The sequence below is a fragment of the Geotrypetes seraphini genome, chromosome 3, assembly GCF_902459505.1.
Source record: "Geotrypetes seraphini chromosome 3, aGeoSer1.1, whole genome shotgun sequence".
Lineage (NCBI taxonomy): Eukaryota > Metazoa > Chordata > Amphibia > Gymnophiona > Dermophiidae > Geotrypetes > Geotrypetes seraphini.
In genome coordinates, this window is record NC_047086.1 from 116,885,579 (window position 1) to 116,898,406 (window position 12,828).

The 12,828-nt window shown below is 43.6% G+C and overlaps 1 protein-coding gene across 1 annotated transcript in view; it reads right to left on the reverse strand.

Moving 5' to 3' along the window:
* Nucleotides 1-12,828, reverse strand: part of LOC117356547 (cytochrome P450 2K6-like) — a 53,307-nt gene that overhangs the window by 16,453 nt on the left and 24,026 nt on the right. Inside the window, exons 5-6 of the mRNA XM_033935896.1 lie at nt 5,070-5,243; nt 803-944 (exon numbers count right to left, since the gene is read on the reverse strand). Coding sequence (XP_033791787.1) covers nt 803-944; nt 5,070-5,243 — 316 coding nt within the window. The remainder of the gene's footprint in view (nt 1-802; nt 945-5,069; nt 5,244-12,828) is intronic.

Here is a 12,828-nt window from a genome sequence, read left to right on the forward strand (position 1 = left end):
GGAGGGGTTGAAGGCCATGCCAGGAGGAGGGGTGAGAGTCGTACCGTGCCGGTCGTGGGGATGGAGGGTGAGGGCCGTGCCGGTAGGGGATGAGGGGCGGCCGTGCTGCAGCATCATCAATGTAGCTTTTTTTAGGGTTTTTTTTTTTTAAGTGCTTATGGCAGGAGGGAGTTGGCATCCCTCCTGCTTGGGGGGTGCATTTTCTTCAGGGAGGGGCACGTTTGTGTATGTGAGGGTACTTTTTTTTGACAGGCCTGCCTGTCTTTTATTAATTTTTTTTTTAAATGGGGCAGATATTTTGCGTGTATAACACGCATAGAATATCTGTGCCATGGAAAAAAATGAATAAAAAAGACAGGCAGGCCTATCAAAAAACCTGCAGATAGGTCTGCAGCAGTCGGGTTTGCTAATAGTAAAACCCGATTCAAAATAGCCAAGCAATTGTTAGTGAATCAATCGCTTGGCTATTTTGTATGGAGTTTTGCTAATTTGCATGGGAGGGTTGGGATAGGATTGTTACAGGCGTTAGTGAATTGGGTTGGAGGGAAATTTGGTCGTAAAGGGCTTGCAAACCGATCGGTATAAGATCGGTTTGCTTAGTGAATCTAGCCCTTAGGCACCATTAGAATCAGGTCCTAAATGCTAAGAAGCTCATTTTATACTCATGAGCTTCTTAGTGTTTAGTGTGTGCTAATTTCATTAGCACATGCTAAGCTTAAGAGAGTCCCTAACTTTGTAACTTATGGTATCACTTGGCTGACATATAGTCATTAATATTATTAAACTATAATATTTTTCTTACCCTGAATTTCTGGGTACTTCATCATTAGTAGTAGACCCCAGCGGAGAGTAGAGGAAGTTGTCTCCATCCCAGCAGCAAACAGGTTTCTCACTACACATATTAAATTTTTCTCATGGAAATATGAATTTGTGTTAGCTTTTTCCTATAAATTTAAGAAAATTGAAATGTAACTTGTGACAGTAAAATTTTAAAGTAAACTTAAGGAATATTTTATATTTCCATTTCCACTTCTCTTATGAATTTTAGAGAAGCTGTCCAAAAAATCTTACAATTTAAATTATGCAATATATATCTCCACTATAACAAATCATTTCAGAATGAAAAAAAATACATTTCATTCATAAATTTTTTTAATGTCTAGTGTTAACAATATAATAAAAACAAAACTGTATACTGCAGTTGCCAGTGAAGTCTCATTTTCACTGTTCTGCATCCATTTTACATGGGTGCAGATTAGGTTGTTTATATTCTGATCCAGTTCCTGTAAATTGTAGTTCTGTTCCTGTAAATTGTAGTTCAGTTTCCTCTGAGGATATGATCCCTTTTTCAACCATCAGATAGGTATTTTCTGGTACACTTTCTGGACTCGGCATACTGGGTAATTAGGCTTTCCTCCTATTATGTAACCAGTCTGCTCTTTACTCATTGCCAACCTCTAAGGCTGCATTGTTTTTCACCAGTGCCATTTAACAATTCAGCAGCAGGCCCTCCAGTCTGAAAGTACTGGATTAAAATACAGAGTTGTTCATCTACATCAGTGTTTCTCAACACACAGTATGCATACCCTTGGGGATTTGTGGCTTGGCCACTGCAGAGAATATTCCCTGCCTACCCGTCCATCAAAGCCACGCTGCCTCCACCGGGGATTCTTCCTTGCTACCCACCCCACCCACTGTAGTCACTGCCGGGGATCCCTGCCTGCCTCCCCACTTCCTTCCCTCCCAAAGCAGACCTATAGGGTATGCCTCCGATGTCAGAGCTCAAATCAAAAGAAAGCCTTCCGGGTCAGTGGGATTGGGGGGGGGGGGGGGGCGCGCAGGTTCCCAGTTACCTCCTTGCCACACTCGCGCCTTCTGCCTTCAGCAACTTTTTGGAGGGACACGCAGCCGGAAGTTCACACGCTGCACATAGCTGACCTGGAAACCTTCTCTCTAATGTCACAGCTGACGTCAGATGGAAGGCTTGTGGGTCAGCCACATGCAGTGTGTGAATCGCTGCCTGCGCATTCCCCCAACAAGCCACTGAAGGTAAGAACATAAGCAGTGCCTCTGCTGGGTCATATCAAGGGTCCATCATGCCCAGCAGTCCGCTCATGCGCCGGCCCATCAGGTCCAGGACCTGTATCGTAATCCTCTATCTATACCCTTCTATCCCCTTTTCCTTCAGGAAATTATCTAATCCCTTCTTGAACCCCAAACCCTTACTCTGTCCTATCACACCCTCTGGGAGTGCATTCTAGATGTTCACCACCCTTTGGGTGAAGAAGAACTTCCATGTGTGGTGGACACCTGGAATGCGCTTCCAGAGGACGTAATAGGGCAGAGTACGGTATTGGGGTTTAAGAAAGGATTGGACAATTTCCTGCTGGAAAGGGGGATAGAAGGGTATAAATAGAGGATCACTGCATAGGTCCTGGATCTGTTGGGGCCGCCGCGTGAGCGGGCTGCTGGGCACAATGGACCTCAGGTCTGACTCAGCAGAGGCATTGCTTATGTTATTATGGCATTGGTTCTGAATCTGTCCCCTCTTAATTTTTCCAAATGCCCTCTCGTTCTTGTAGTTTTTGAATGTTTGAAGAATCTGTCCCTCTCCACTTTCTCCATGCCCTTCATGATCTTGTAGTTTCTATCATGTCCCCTCTAAAGTCTCCGCTTTTCTAGGGAAAAGAGCCTCAGTTTCTCTAATCTTTCAGCATATGTAAGGTTTTCCATACCTTTTATCAATTGTGTCGCTCTTTTCTGAACCCTCTTGAGTATCGCCATATCCTTCTTAAGGTACGGCAACCAGTATTGGATGCAGTACTTCAGATGCGGGCGCACCATCGCCCGATACAACAGCAGGATAACTTATTTTGTTCTGGTTGTAATACCTTTCTTGATAGTACCCAGCATTCTATTCTCCTTCTTAGAGGCTGCTGCGCACTGTGCCGATGGCTTCATTGTGTTGTCCACTATTATCTCCAAGTCCTTTTCTTGGGTACTTTCACCCATTACCAGCCCTCCCATTGTATAGCTGTACTGAGGGTTTCTGTTTCCTACATGCAAGACTTTACATTTCTTTACATTAAATTTCATCTGCCATCTCGTTGCCCACTCTCCTAGTTTGTTCAGGTCCTGTTGTAAATCCTCGCAGTTTTCTTTAGTCCTAACTCCACTAAATAGTTTGGTGTCGTCTGCGAATTTTATTACTTCACATTTCGTCTGTGTTTCTAGATCATTTATAAATACATTGAACAGCAGTTGTCCAAGTATCGACCCCTCGTGACCCTCCTCCAATCCGAGTAGTGGCCCTTCAGTCCTACCCTTTGCTTTTTACCCACCAACCAATTTTTGATCCATCTATGTACGTCTCCTTCCACCCCATGGTTCTTCAGTTTCCATAGTAGGCATTCATGGAGTACCTTATCAAAGGCGTTTTGTAGATGGAGCAAGTGTAGCTTGAACAAGTAAGGGGGGCATGATCTTTCAGGGACAAAGGGAGAAAGGAGAGGGGGAAGCAGCGTGTTGGGGCATTGGAGGGGCATGATTCTGGGACAGCGGCAGGAAGGTTAGGAGGGGGCACAAACTCAACTCAGAAGGTAGGGAGGTGGCATGGACATGGGACACAGAAGGGAGGGAGGAAGGGGGCACTAACTTGGGACATACGAAGGAGGGAATAGAAAGGGAGAATTGTTGGGGATGAGTGTGTGAGTGTGAGAGAAAGAGATTGTGGCACATGGGGGAAGGAAGAAAGAGGAAAATTAGGTATAGAGAGAGAGGAGAGAGGTAGAGATGCATGGGGAAGAGAAGGATGAGATGGAGAAATGTTGGATATGGTGGTGATGACAGAGGGACAGATTGAAGGGGATGCAAGGGGGAGGAATATTGGACATAGTGATGGAGGGAGAGATGTGGCATGGTGCTAGAGAGGGGTGATAGAAGGAGAAATGGTCCTAGGGCTGGTGGGCAGTGGTGAAAAATGCTGCACATGATTCTGGGGATGAGAGAGGGAGAAATGTTGGACTCGTGGAGGGACAAAGAGAGAGATGTTGGTTGGGGAAGGGAATGAGGCCATAGGAGAGGAAGCATGCAGGAGGCAGAAAGAAAGAAAGATTGGATGCACAGTCAGAAGGAAGTGCAACCAGAGACTCATTAAATATCCAGCAAACAAAGGTAGGAAAAATGATTTTATTTTCAATTTAGTGATCCAAATGTGTCCGTTTTGAGAATTTATATCTGGTGTCTGTTTTTCTCTAGTGGTTCCTGAAAAGACATTGTTTATTTTAAAGTCATCTGCCTTGACTTGTTTGAAAAAAATCCCCGAATATTAATGATAATTAACATTTTCTCTGCATATGGTGTACTTTGTTGTTTTTTAATTTTGTGGTTACCATTATGTATTAATAAGATTATACTGTGTGTTTATTAAAAATGGATGGAAGAAATTGCATTACAATTAGTACTATTATTATGGGGGTGGAGTCAGGGGGCAGAGCCTGGGTGAGTCTGGGACAGAGCTTGGGCAGGGGTACTCAGTTGATATTTGTTAGATTTAGGAGGTACTTGGCTTGAAGAAGTTGAGAAACACTGCTATAGAACATGGGCAGTCTGAGAGGAAGGGAATGAGAAAGTTGTTGGAGACCTGGGGGGTAGGGGTGGGGGGTGGAATGTGCAACAATACAAGCAGGGGGCGGGAGAAGGAAAGAAGAGATGCTGAAATGAAAGGGAGGAAAAGAAGTGCTGGAAACAATGGAGGAGGGAGAGAGATGCTGAAGACCATGAAGAGTTGAGTGGGAGGGAAGGAAAGAAATGTTAGACACCGTGGTGGGAGTGGGGTGGGGGGGGGGAGGAGGTTGAGAAGGAGAGAAGGAAGGCGAGATATGCCAGATGTCATAGGAGAGGACTAGGATGAGATGGGCTGGGGTGAAGCTTGGGCAACCCCTAAATACCAAAGTGTTCCACTGCCCTTGTTACATGGTCAAAGAAAGGGCTGGGGTGGGGGTGGGGCAGAGAAAGAGGAGAAAAGGAAAATAAAACAGAAATTTGTACAGATCTATCACATTATTTACCTCCTGCTGTCTGACGAGGAATACATCGATGTAGCTTCTTTGGTCATTTGCATCCAGCTTTTCAAGATGTTTTAAGAATGTTTCTTTTATAAAACTATGTAACTCATATGTATTTTTCCTTACTGTTGTGTAGCTTCCAGGAAACTTCCGAAGTATAGGGTACATGTTGTATAACTAGGAATAGAAAAACAAGAGATAAAAATGTAATGATCTACTTTATGTTAAGTTCAACTAAATCAGTAATAAAATACCTAGTTAATGCATTATCCATGATTTAAACGTGATTAGAAACATAGAAACATAGAAACATAGAAAGATGACGGCAGAAAAGGGCTACAGCCCACCAAGTCTGCCCACTCTTCTGTCCCACCCCATCGAGTCCGAGTACTAATGACCCAGTTCCTTAGCTCGACCCCCGTAGGGATCCTACGTGGATGTCCCATTTATTTTTAAAGTCGAGTACACTGGTGGCTTCGACCACTTGCACCGGAAGTTTGTTCCAGTGATCTACTACCCTTTCTGTAAAGAAATACTTCCTGGTGTCACCATTAAATTTCCCTCCTCTGAGTTTGAACGGGTGTCCCCTTGTGATCGAGGATCCCTTGGGGCAGAAAATATCGCTTTCCGCCTCGACACGACCTGTGATGTACTTAAACGTCTCAATCATGTCTCCCCTTTCTCTACGCTCCTCAAGAGTATAGAGCTGCAGTTTGTTCAGTCTTTCCTCGTATGGGAGACTCCTGAGTCCGGAGACCATTCTAGTGGCCATTCGCTGGACCGACTCAGCTCGAAGCACGTCTTTTTGGTAGTGTGGTCTCCAAAATTGCACACAGTATTCCAGGTGAGGTCTCACCATGGTTCTGTAGAGCGGCATTATGACTTCAGGTTGACGGCTGATAAAGCCTCTATTGATACATCCCAATTTGGAGTTAAGGGGCTAATTTTGAAAGACATTCTGTTTGGTAAATAGTTTTTTTATGCACAGAAATGAGTTCATAAAATTGCTCAACCTACTGCACATAGTTATTTGTCTAAGTGTTGTGTCACTGTTTGTGGTAAACATTTTCTTCTTTTTTTTTTTTTTTAATCCAAACAATTGTTAGACTTTATTGTGGCTAAAGAAGGTGGTGGAGTTATAATTGTACTTATAGCCTTTCCAATAGAGTAAAGTGAACTGGCTGATGGATTTTTGCCTCTTTGCCATCCCTATTTGATGATATTTTCTTTGATTTCTTTTACTTTTTCTTTGGCTCTAATTGATTGTGGACTAAATAATTGTTATTTTGTCTCCTGTTCAAGTATTTGTTTATGCTAATTATCAATGCTAAAAATTTATAAATAAATATATATATATATATAGATAAAAATTGCTCAAACTTCCGCATAAAAAGGAACTTGCCTAAAATCTGCAATGTATGTTTATTTGATATGAGCAAAGTATTCCCCAGGGGTAGGGAAGGGGGTTAGTGTTTTCATGAATACATATAAGATAAGAAATGTATGCCTGTTATTTCTGAATAGTAATGTTTGAAGAAGTATGCACATACATTCCTTTAGAAAAGTTTTGTAACTAGGTATATAACAGTACCTGCTATTCAAGTTAAGTGGCCTCTTGTAAAAAAAAAAAAATTCAACACACACCCTCACCACGTCAGAACTACAGATAATTGTAGTTCCTTTCTGTTTTTATTGTTTTATAAATTTTGTCCACCATTTTGATTCTTGTTTTGAAAGGTGGTATATGTCCTAATAAATACAGTACTCCCCCAAAATTCACAGGGGTTCCATTCCAGGAGCACCCGCAAATTTTGAAAAACTGCAAATGCGGTTTAGGAGCGGATCAGAGGCGTGAGAGGGCTGCAGGGGCGGGTGCGGTTGCTAAAAAACAATATTTAGGCTGGCAGGGAATTTGGCTGTGCAGAAGGCTGACTGGGGGGAGAGGAGGAGGAATCGACGGCTGTGCAGAAGGCTGATTGGCAGGTCAGTCATTCCCTATATTTTCTGATCGGAAGAGACGGTCAGAAAATACCATGCATGACTGAGTCCATGAATTGCAAACCGCGAATTCGCGGGGGTCTACTGTATAAACAAACTCCTGCACAAGCTTCCTTACTTCAGTCCTCCAACCCCCACCTTCACCCCCTTCACCCTATTACAAGAGCTCTCCTCCACAAGCTTTCCTCTCTTTCCCAAAGATCTTCCACCTATCCCCTGAAAGCTTGGTCCAGTATAAGGGTAGGAGTGATTTCTATTTTCACCTGCCCATGCTGTCTCTGGGTTCAAAATGGCTGCCATAACCTCTAGCAGCTCTGCAGGATGACGACCCCTCAATATACTATCTGGTGGAGTACAACAACTGTCATCCTGAAGAGCTGCTTTCATCTTTCATTCAATTCCAAATCAACTTGGACTTCACCTGCCTTACAAAGATCAGATAAGTGCCTTTCTTTCATATATATAAATGTTTAAGAAAGGGACAAAATAGTGCAATGATGATCCCTGAGTGATTTTCATGTGGCTCATTTGCAGGAGACGCGGGAACTGAGCACTTTCACATATAATTTTTTAAATATATTTATTCAGACTGAGTGTTAATCAGATATCCTGTATGTTAATTTTGAACTGTATTATTTTATAGCACACAACACCTTTAGGTATCAAGATATGATGCCAAAGATGTCATGGGTCCACAGAGCAGGCAGGGTCAGGACTGGCTGTGAATAACAGCTGTTAAAAGAAAGAGAACCAAGCCTCAGGGGTTACTGCAAGGATCTCCCATGCCTCTTAATAGAAAGAAAGCTAATCAATGGGTCTAAGAAGAGAAGCACCCATTCTAAGAAGCGTAATATATTCTTAAAAGCACCATGGCTTTTGTACACCATGTCTCTGAAGAATGTGTTAAATAGGAACTAGACCTGTTTGAATTAGTCCCAACCCAAACCAGTATCGAAAAAAGCATTTATGTGGAAATACCGCCATTGTCAGCTTTGTTGGAAACAGCCCCTTTGGACTTCTACATAGCTGGTCATAGTGAAGAATACATTGATTTAAATAGCACTCTTATACCTGACCTGTAAAACTGTGGAAGAAGACGGTTCAGATATTGATGCAGCAGCCAAAGTAGCACTGATGAACTATTTATTTATTTATTTAATTTTCTATACTATTTTCCCTAGGGATCTCAGAACAGTTTACATGAATTTATTCAGGTACTCAAGCATTTATCCCTGTCTGTCCCAGTGGGCTCACATTCTATCTAATATACTTGGGGCAATGTACCTGACCTGTAAAAATGTTGAAGAAGACATTGATATTGATGCAGCAGCCAAAGTAGCACTGGTAAACTACCCGATTGCATCTATTTTTAGGCAATTGGCTGTCACCCTGGGAGACCAACTGATTAGCTAGAGCAATAACAGCTACCCCTACTCAACAGCTACCCCTACCCCTACCTCATAGAGCTGCTCCTCAGTTATGGTGAAGAAGCCCTCAAATCACTGTTTATAAGTGGTCTGTTTTATAAAGATACAGCCATACATCATGAGGTGAGAGATATAGAAGCTCGCAAAATCGGATTTACTGAAAGGGCCCACTTTACAACATCTAGTCACAAGGTGGAGCTGTTGGAGCATGGAGGATTTACACAGTGATCTATATTTTCAAGATAAACTGCTAATCAACAGCGTGGATCTCAAAATTAAATTGAGCAGCTCTGCCAACCAAAATTATAAACTCCTTTTCCTAAATGCAGCCCTCTTTGTAAAGAGAGTTAAAGTGTTCCCTGGAGTGCGCTTGGGATATGCTGAAGCTCTACTGAAAGCTATCGCCAAGTATGCGACGGACCATGTAGGGCTGAAGGTGTTTAGCATACCAACTGGTGCACATGTGACTAACCAGGAAAATCTCTTTTTGGGACAGTTACCAAAGCTCATCGTTCTGGGGTTTATGGAACAATGCTTTCAGTGGTAATTATAAAAACCCATTCAGTTTTAAACATTATAATATTAATTTTGCTGCTTTGTATGGGGATGGTGAACAAGTACCCGGGAAACCTCTTCAATTCGACTTTGAAAATGGAAATTGTGTGAGAAAATATATGCAACTGGGTGCAAGCAAGAGGTAAACATCTGAAAGACAATGTGTTGCTTATTGATTGTCAGGAGTTTCCCAAAGGTTATATGTTGCTGGCCTTTGAACTATTGCCTGACGAGGATGGTGCAGTAGTGCTGTACAATTCTTGATTCGAATCAATTCATTGATTCATTTGCTGAAATTGAATCGATCCATTAAAAAAAAGGACTTACTGATTCAGGCTGCTCTGCCAGTGTGGTCAGGGCCAGCATCATCTTCCTTCCGCACCACTCTCCCACTTTCTGCCACTGCTGTGGGACGTTCCCGTATGTGCCCACAACTGTCATCCCACCCTCTCCGTCGATTTTTCTTGTGGGGCAGAGTTGGTATCCATGGATATGTATGGGAATGTCCTGTAGTTAGTCTGTTTGAGTTTTTCGCTGCTACTGCTTCTTTAGGAAAGTAGCAACAGCAGTGGTGGTAATAGTGGGTAGTCCACTGGTGGATATGAGGTGGGGGAAAGAGAGGGGCAGACACTGGATGGAGGTGGGGCAGATGATGGAGGAAGATGGGTGGAGGATGAGAGGGGGTAGATATTGGAAGTGGGGTAGGAGGAGAGAGAGAAAGAGAGGAAATAGTTTGGGTGGGAGAGAAAGAGAGGGCAGATTCTGTATAGAAGTGGGAAGATGCGGAACTGACGAAAAATATGAAAATTCTTTGACAGAGAGCAATTCCATCTCCTGGTCCAGTCCCTAGTCCTGAGACTATGGTATGTCCTTTACTTACCATGCCCTGAAGCCACGATAAAACAATTACAGACCATACAAAACATGGCCCTCAGACTGATCTACTCACTAAGCAAATATGATCACACCACTACAGCATACCTAGACACACACATCCAATGCAAGTATAAATTTTATTCAAATTCTACTGTCTTATTATTCAGAGCCCTGAATGGCGCTACCCCTACCTACCTGAATGATCACCTTATCCGAAATAACTCAACCAGGCCAAGGAGAACTCAGACTCCATTCACATCCCCTTAATCAAAGGCACACAACGCAAGAAGATATATGATGGACTACTAGCAAATCAGGCAGCAGAAATATATCACCATCTCACCAACATGGTCATTTTGGGCACCTTTTTGATCCTTATTCATTTTTAAAACAAGACTAACCCAAAACATCCAAATTGTGATCTGGACGTTATGTAAAACTGCAAAAGTCAATGCACTAAGCCCGCCCTAATCCCACCCATAATAACAGGCCTCCAACATGCTCCCTTGCGATTTAGATGCATTGCAGATCAAAAGTCTAGTAAAATGTCTAGAAAGTTGGTTTTGAAAATGGTGCTTTGGACGATTTGGTGAGAAAAAGTCCAAGTGCCACTTTATGCCATTTTTTGGATATCTTTGTGTTTTGAAAATTAGCCCCTTAGTTCCCAAGACACTACAAGAAAATTTTCTTAAAAAGCTCCCCTTGAAATTTCCCCTTAAAACTATAGAGGCTAAATGGTACTACAGTGATTCCTTAGCCTGCATATTTTGTAATTGCAAAGTGTGTAAGATAGAGATAAGGTGACCATATGTCCCGTTTTGAACGGGACCGACCCTTTTTCAGATCCCCTGTCCCGTTGTCCCCACGCACAGCCTCGGGACACCGAAATGTCCCGTTTTCAGAGACGGCGTCCCGAAGCTGTGTGTGGGGACAACATGATAGGTGATCGCGGAGAATGGGCTCCCTACTTCCCTGCCCGCCGCCGCAACCCAACCGCGGGGGGGGGGGAGGGGGGGGAGGCTGCCGACTCGTTCTGTGCATGCGGTTTTCTCCTGCGGCCGGGCTACAGAGAGACAGAAATGTCAACGTAGCTGGCCATTCGCTGCCGCTCCTGCTTGAGGGGGGAGGGTCAGTTGGAAAGGCCTGCATGTTCCTACAGCTTCCCCACTCTTACCTTAAGCTAATACAGCAGCCTGCAGGATCGCCAGTGCTGTAGTGATCCTCTAAACTTCTCTCTCTAAGTCCTTCTACTTTTCATTGTAGTTCCTTTCTATACCAACTCCTGTAAACCGTGTCGAGCTCTACTTCTGTGGAGATGATGCGGTATACAAACTTAAGGTTTAGTTTAGTTTAGTTTAGAAATGTGTATCCTTCCAGAGCTGGTGTTAGACTGTGAACGAGAGCTAGGATTTAACAGAGAGAGGAAAAGTATTTTTTGTTTGTTTATTTTGTTTACACTACATGACCAGTGTGGGTAGGAGAGGGCAAAGGTGGTGAAGAGGCTATAAAATAAACCCACCAGGATGTTTGAAAAAAAAAAAAAAAAGACCCAATTGGGCAGGAAAATTGAATCGGGCAGCACTAGTAGCCAGTCTGTGCTCCCACTAACACCCACTTGATTGGTGGGCTGTTTAAACTGCGGATGTGATATCGCTGTTAAGGTCAGTAGGCAGGAATGGGCTCTCTCCCTGCTTCCCCGTCCACTGCCGCAACCCAACTGCAGGAAAGGCATGTCCAGGCACCAGCCCAGAAGCCTTCTCCCTGACATCAATTATGATATCGGAGAAGAAGTTCCGGGCCCGGAATTTCCTCTCTGGGTAGGGGGAGCAGAGGAATCGGCAGTAGGCCATGCTTTGGAGGGAGGGAGGCAGACAGACAGGCAGGCTGACTTTGGTGTGGCAGGGAGGGAGGGAGGTAGGCTGGCTGGCTGGCTTAGGGGGAGGGGGTGGGAGAAAGGCTGGAAGGCAGTGAGGGGGACATAGGAAGGAGGAAGGAGGAAGGAAGGAGAGAAAGTAGCAGTGTTCACGTTGGAGAGAGGCTTATGGGTAAGCCACGTGCAGCATTTCGAAGCTGCTTGGGCCGGGCCGTCCAGGATTGCTGTGCCATGCAGGAGTGCTGGAGCAAGGAGCAAGGTCGGAGCAGTTCAAAGAGTCCACAAGAAGAGAGGGGATGCAAGGTGGGGGATTGGACAAGTGCTGGAGGCAAGGAGAGGGAGAAGGCTGAGATGAGTTTTCATATGGTGATGGAGAGGGAACAGAGGGGATGCAGTGTGGGGGGGATATTGGACATAGTGATGCAGGGAGTGCTTCTGGGGACATAGAATCAGTTCAACAAGGGGGACAAATGCTGGAAGGCAGTGAGGGGAAGGGGGCACAAACTCGGAATATAGAAAAGATGGAGCGAAGGAGGAAGGGAATAGAATGGGACAATTGTTGGGCCTGAATGAAAAAAGAAAGAAAGAAATATTGGATGCACAGTCAGAAGGAAGTGCAACCAGAAACTCATGAAATCACCAGACAAAGGTAGGAAAAATGATTTTATTTTCAATTTAGTGATCAAAATGTGCCAAAATGAGAATTTATATCTGTTGTCTATATTTTGTACTACAGTATATTTGTCTATTTTTCTATAGTTGTAACTGAGGTGACATTGCATATTTTAAAGTCATCTGTCTTGACCTCTTTGAAAAATAAAACAAATATAAATGATAATTAACATTTTCTCTTCATACAGTGTGCTTTCGTTTTTTAAAAAAAATTTTATGGTTACCATTATGAATTAATAAGATATTGTGTGTACATGAAAAATGAATGGAAGAAATTGGGGGAGGGGTTAGGGTGGGATTGAGGGCGGGGTTAGGATGGGCTTGGGGGTGGAGGCGGGGCTGAAAATTAGTAGATGTCCCC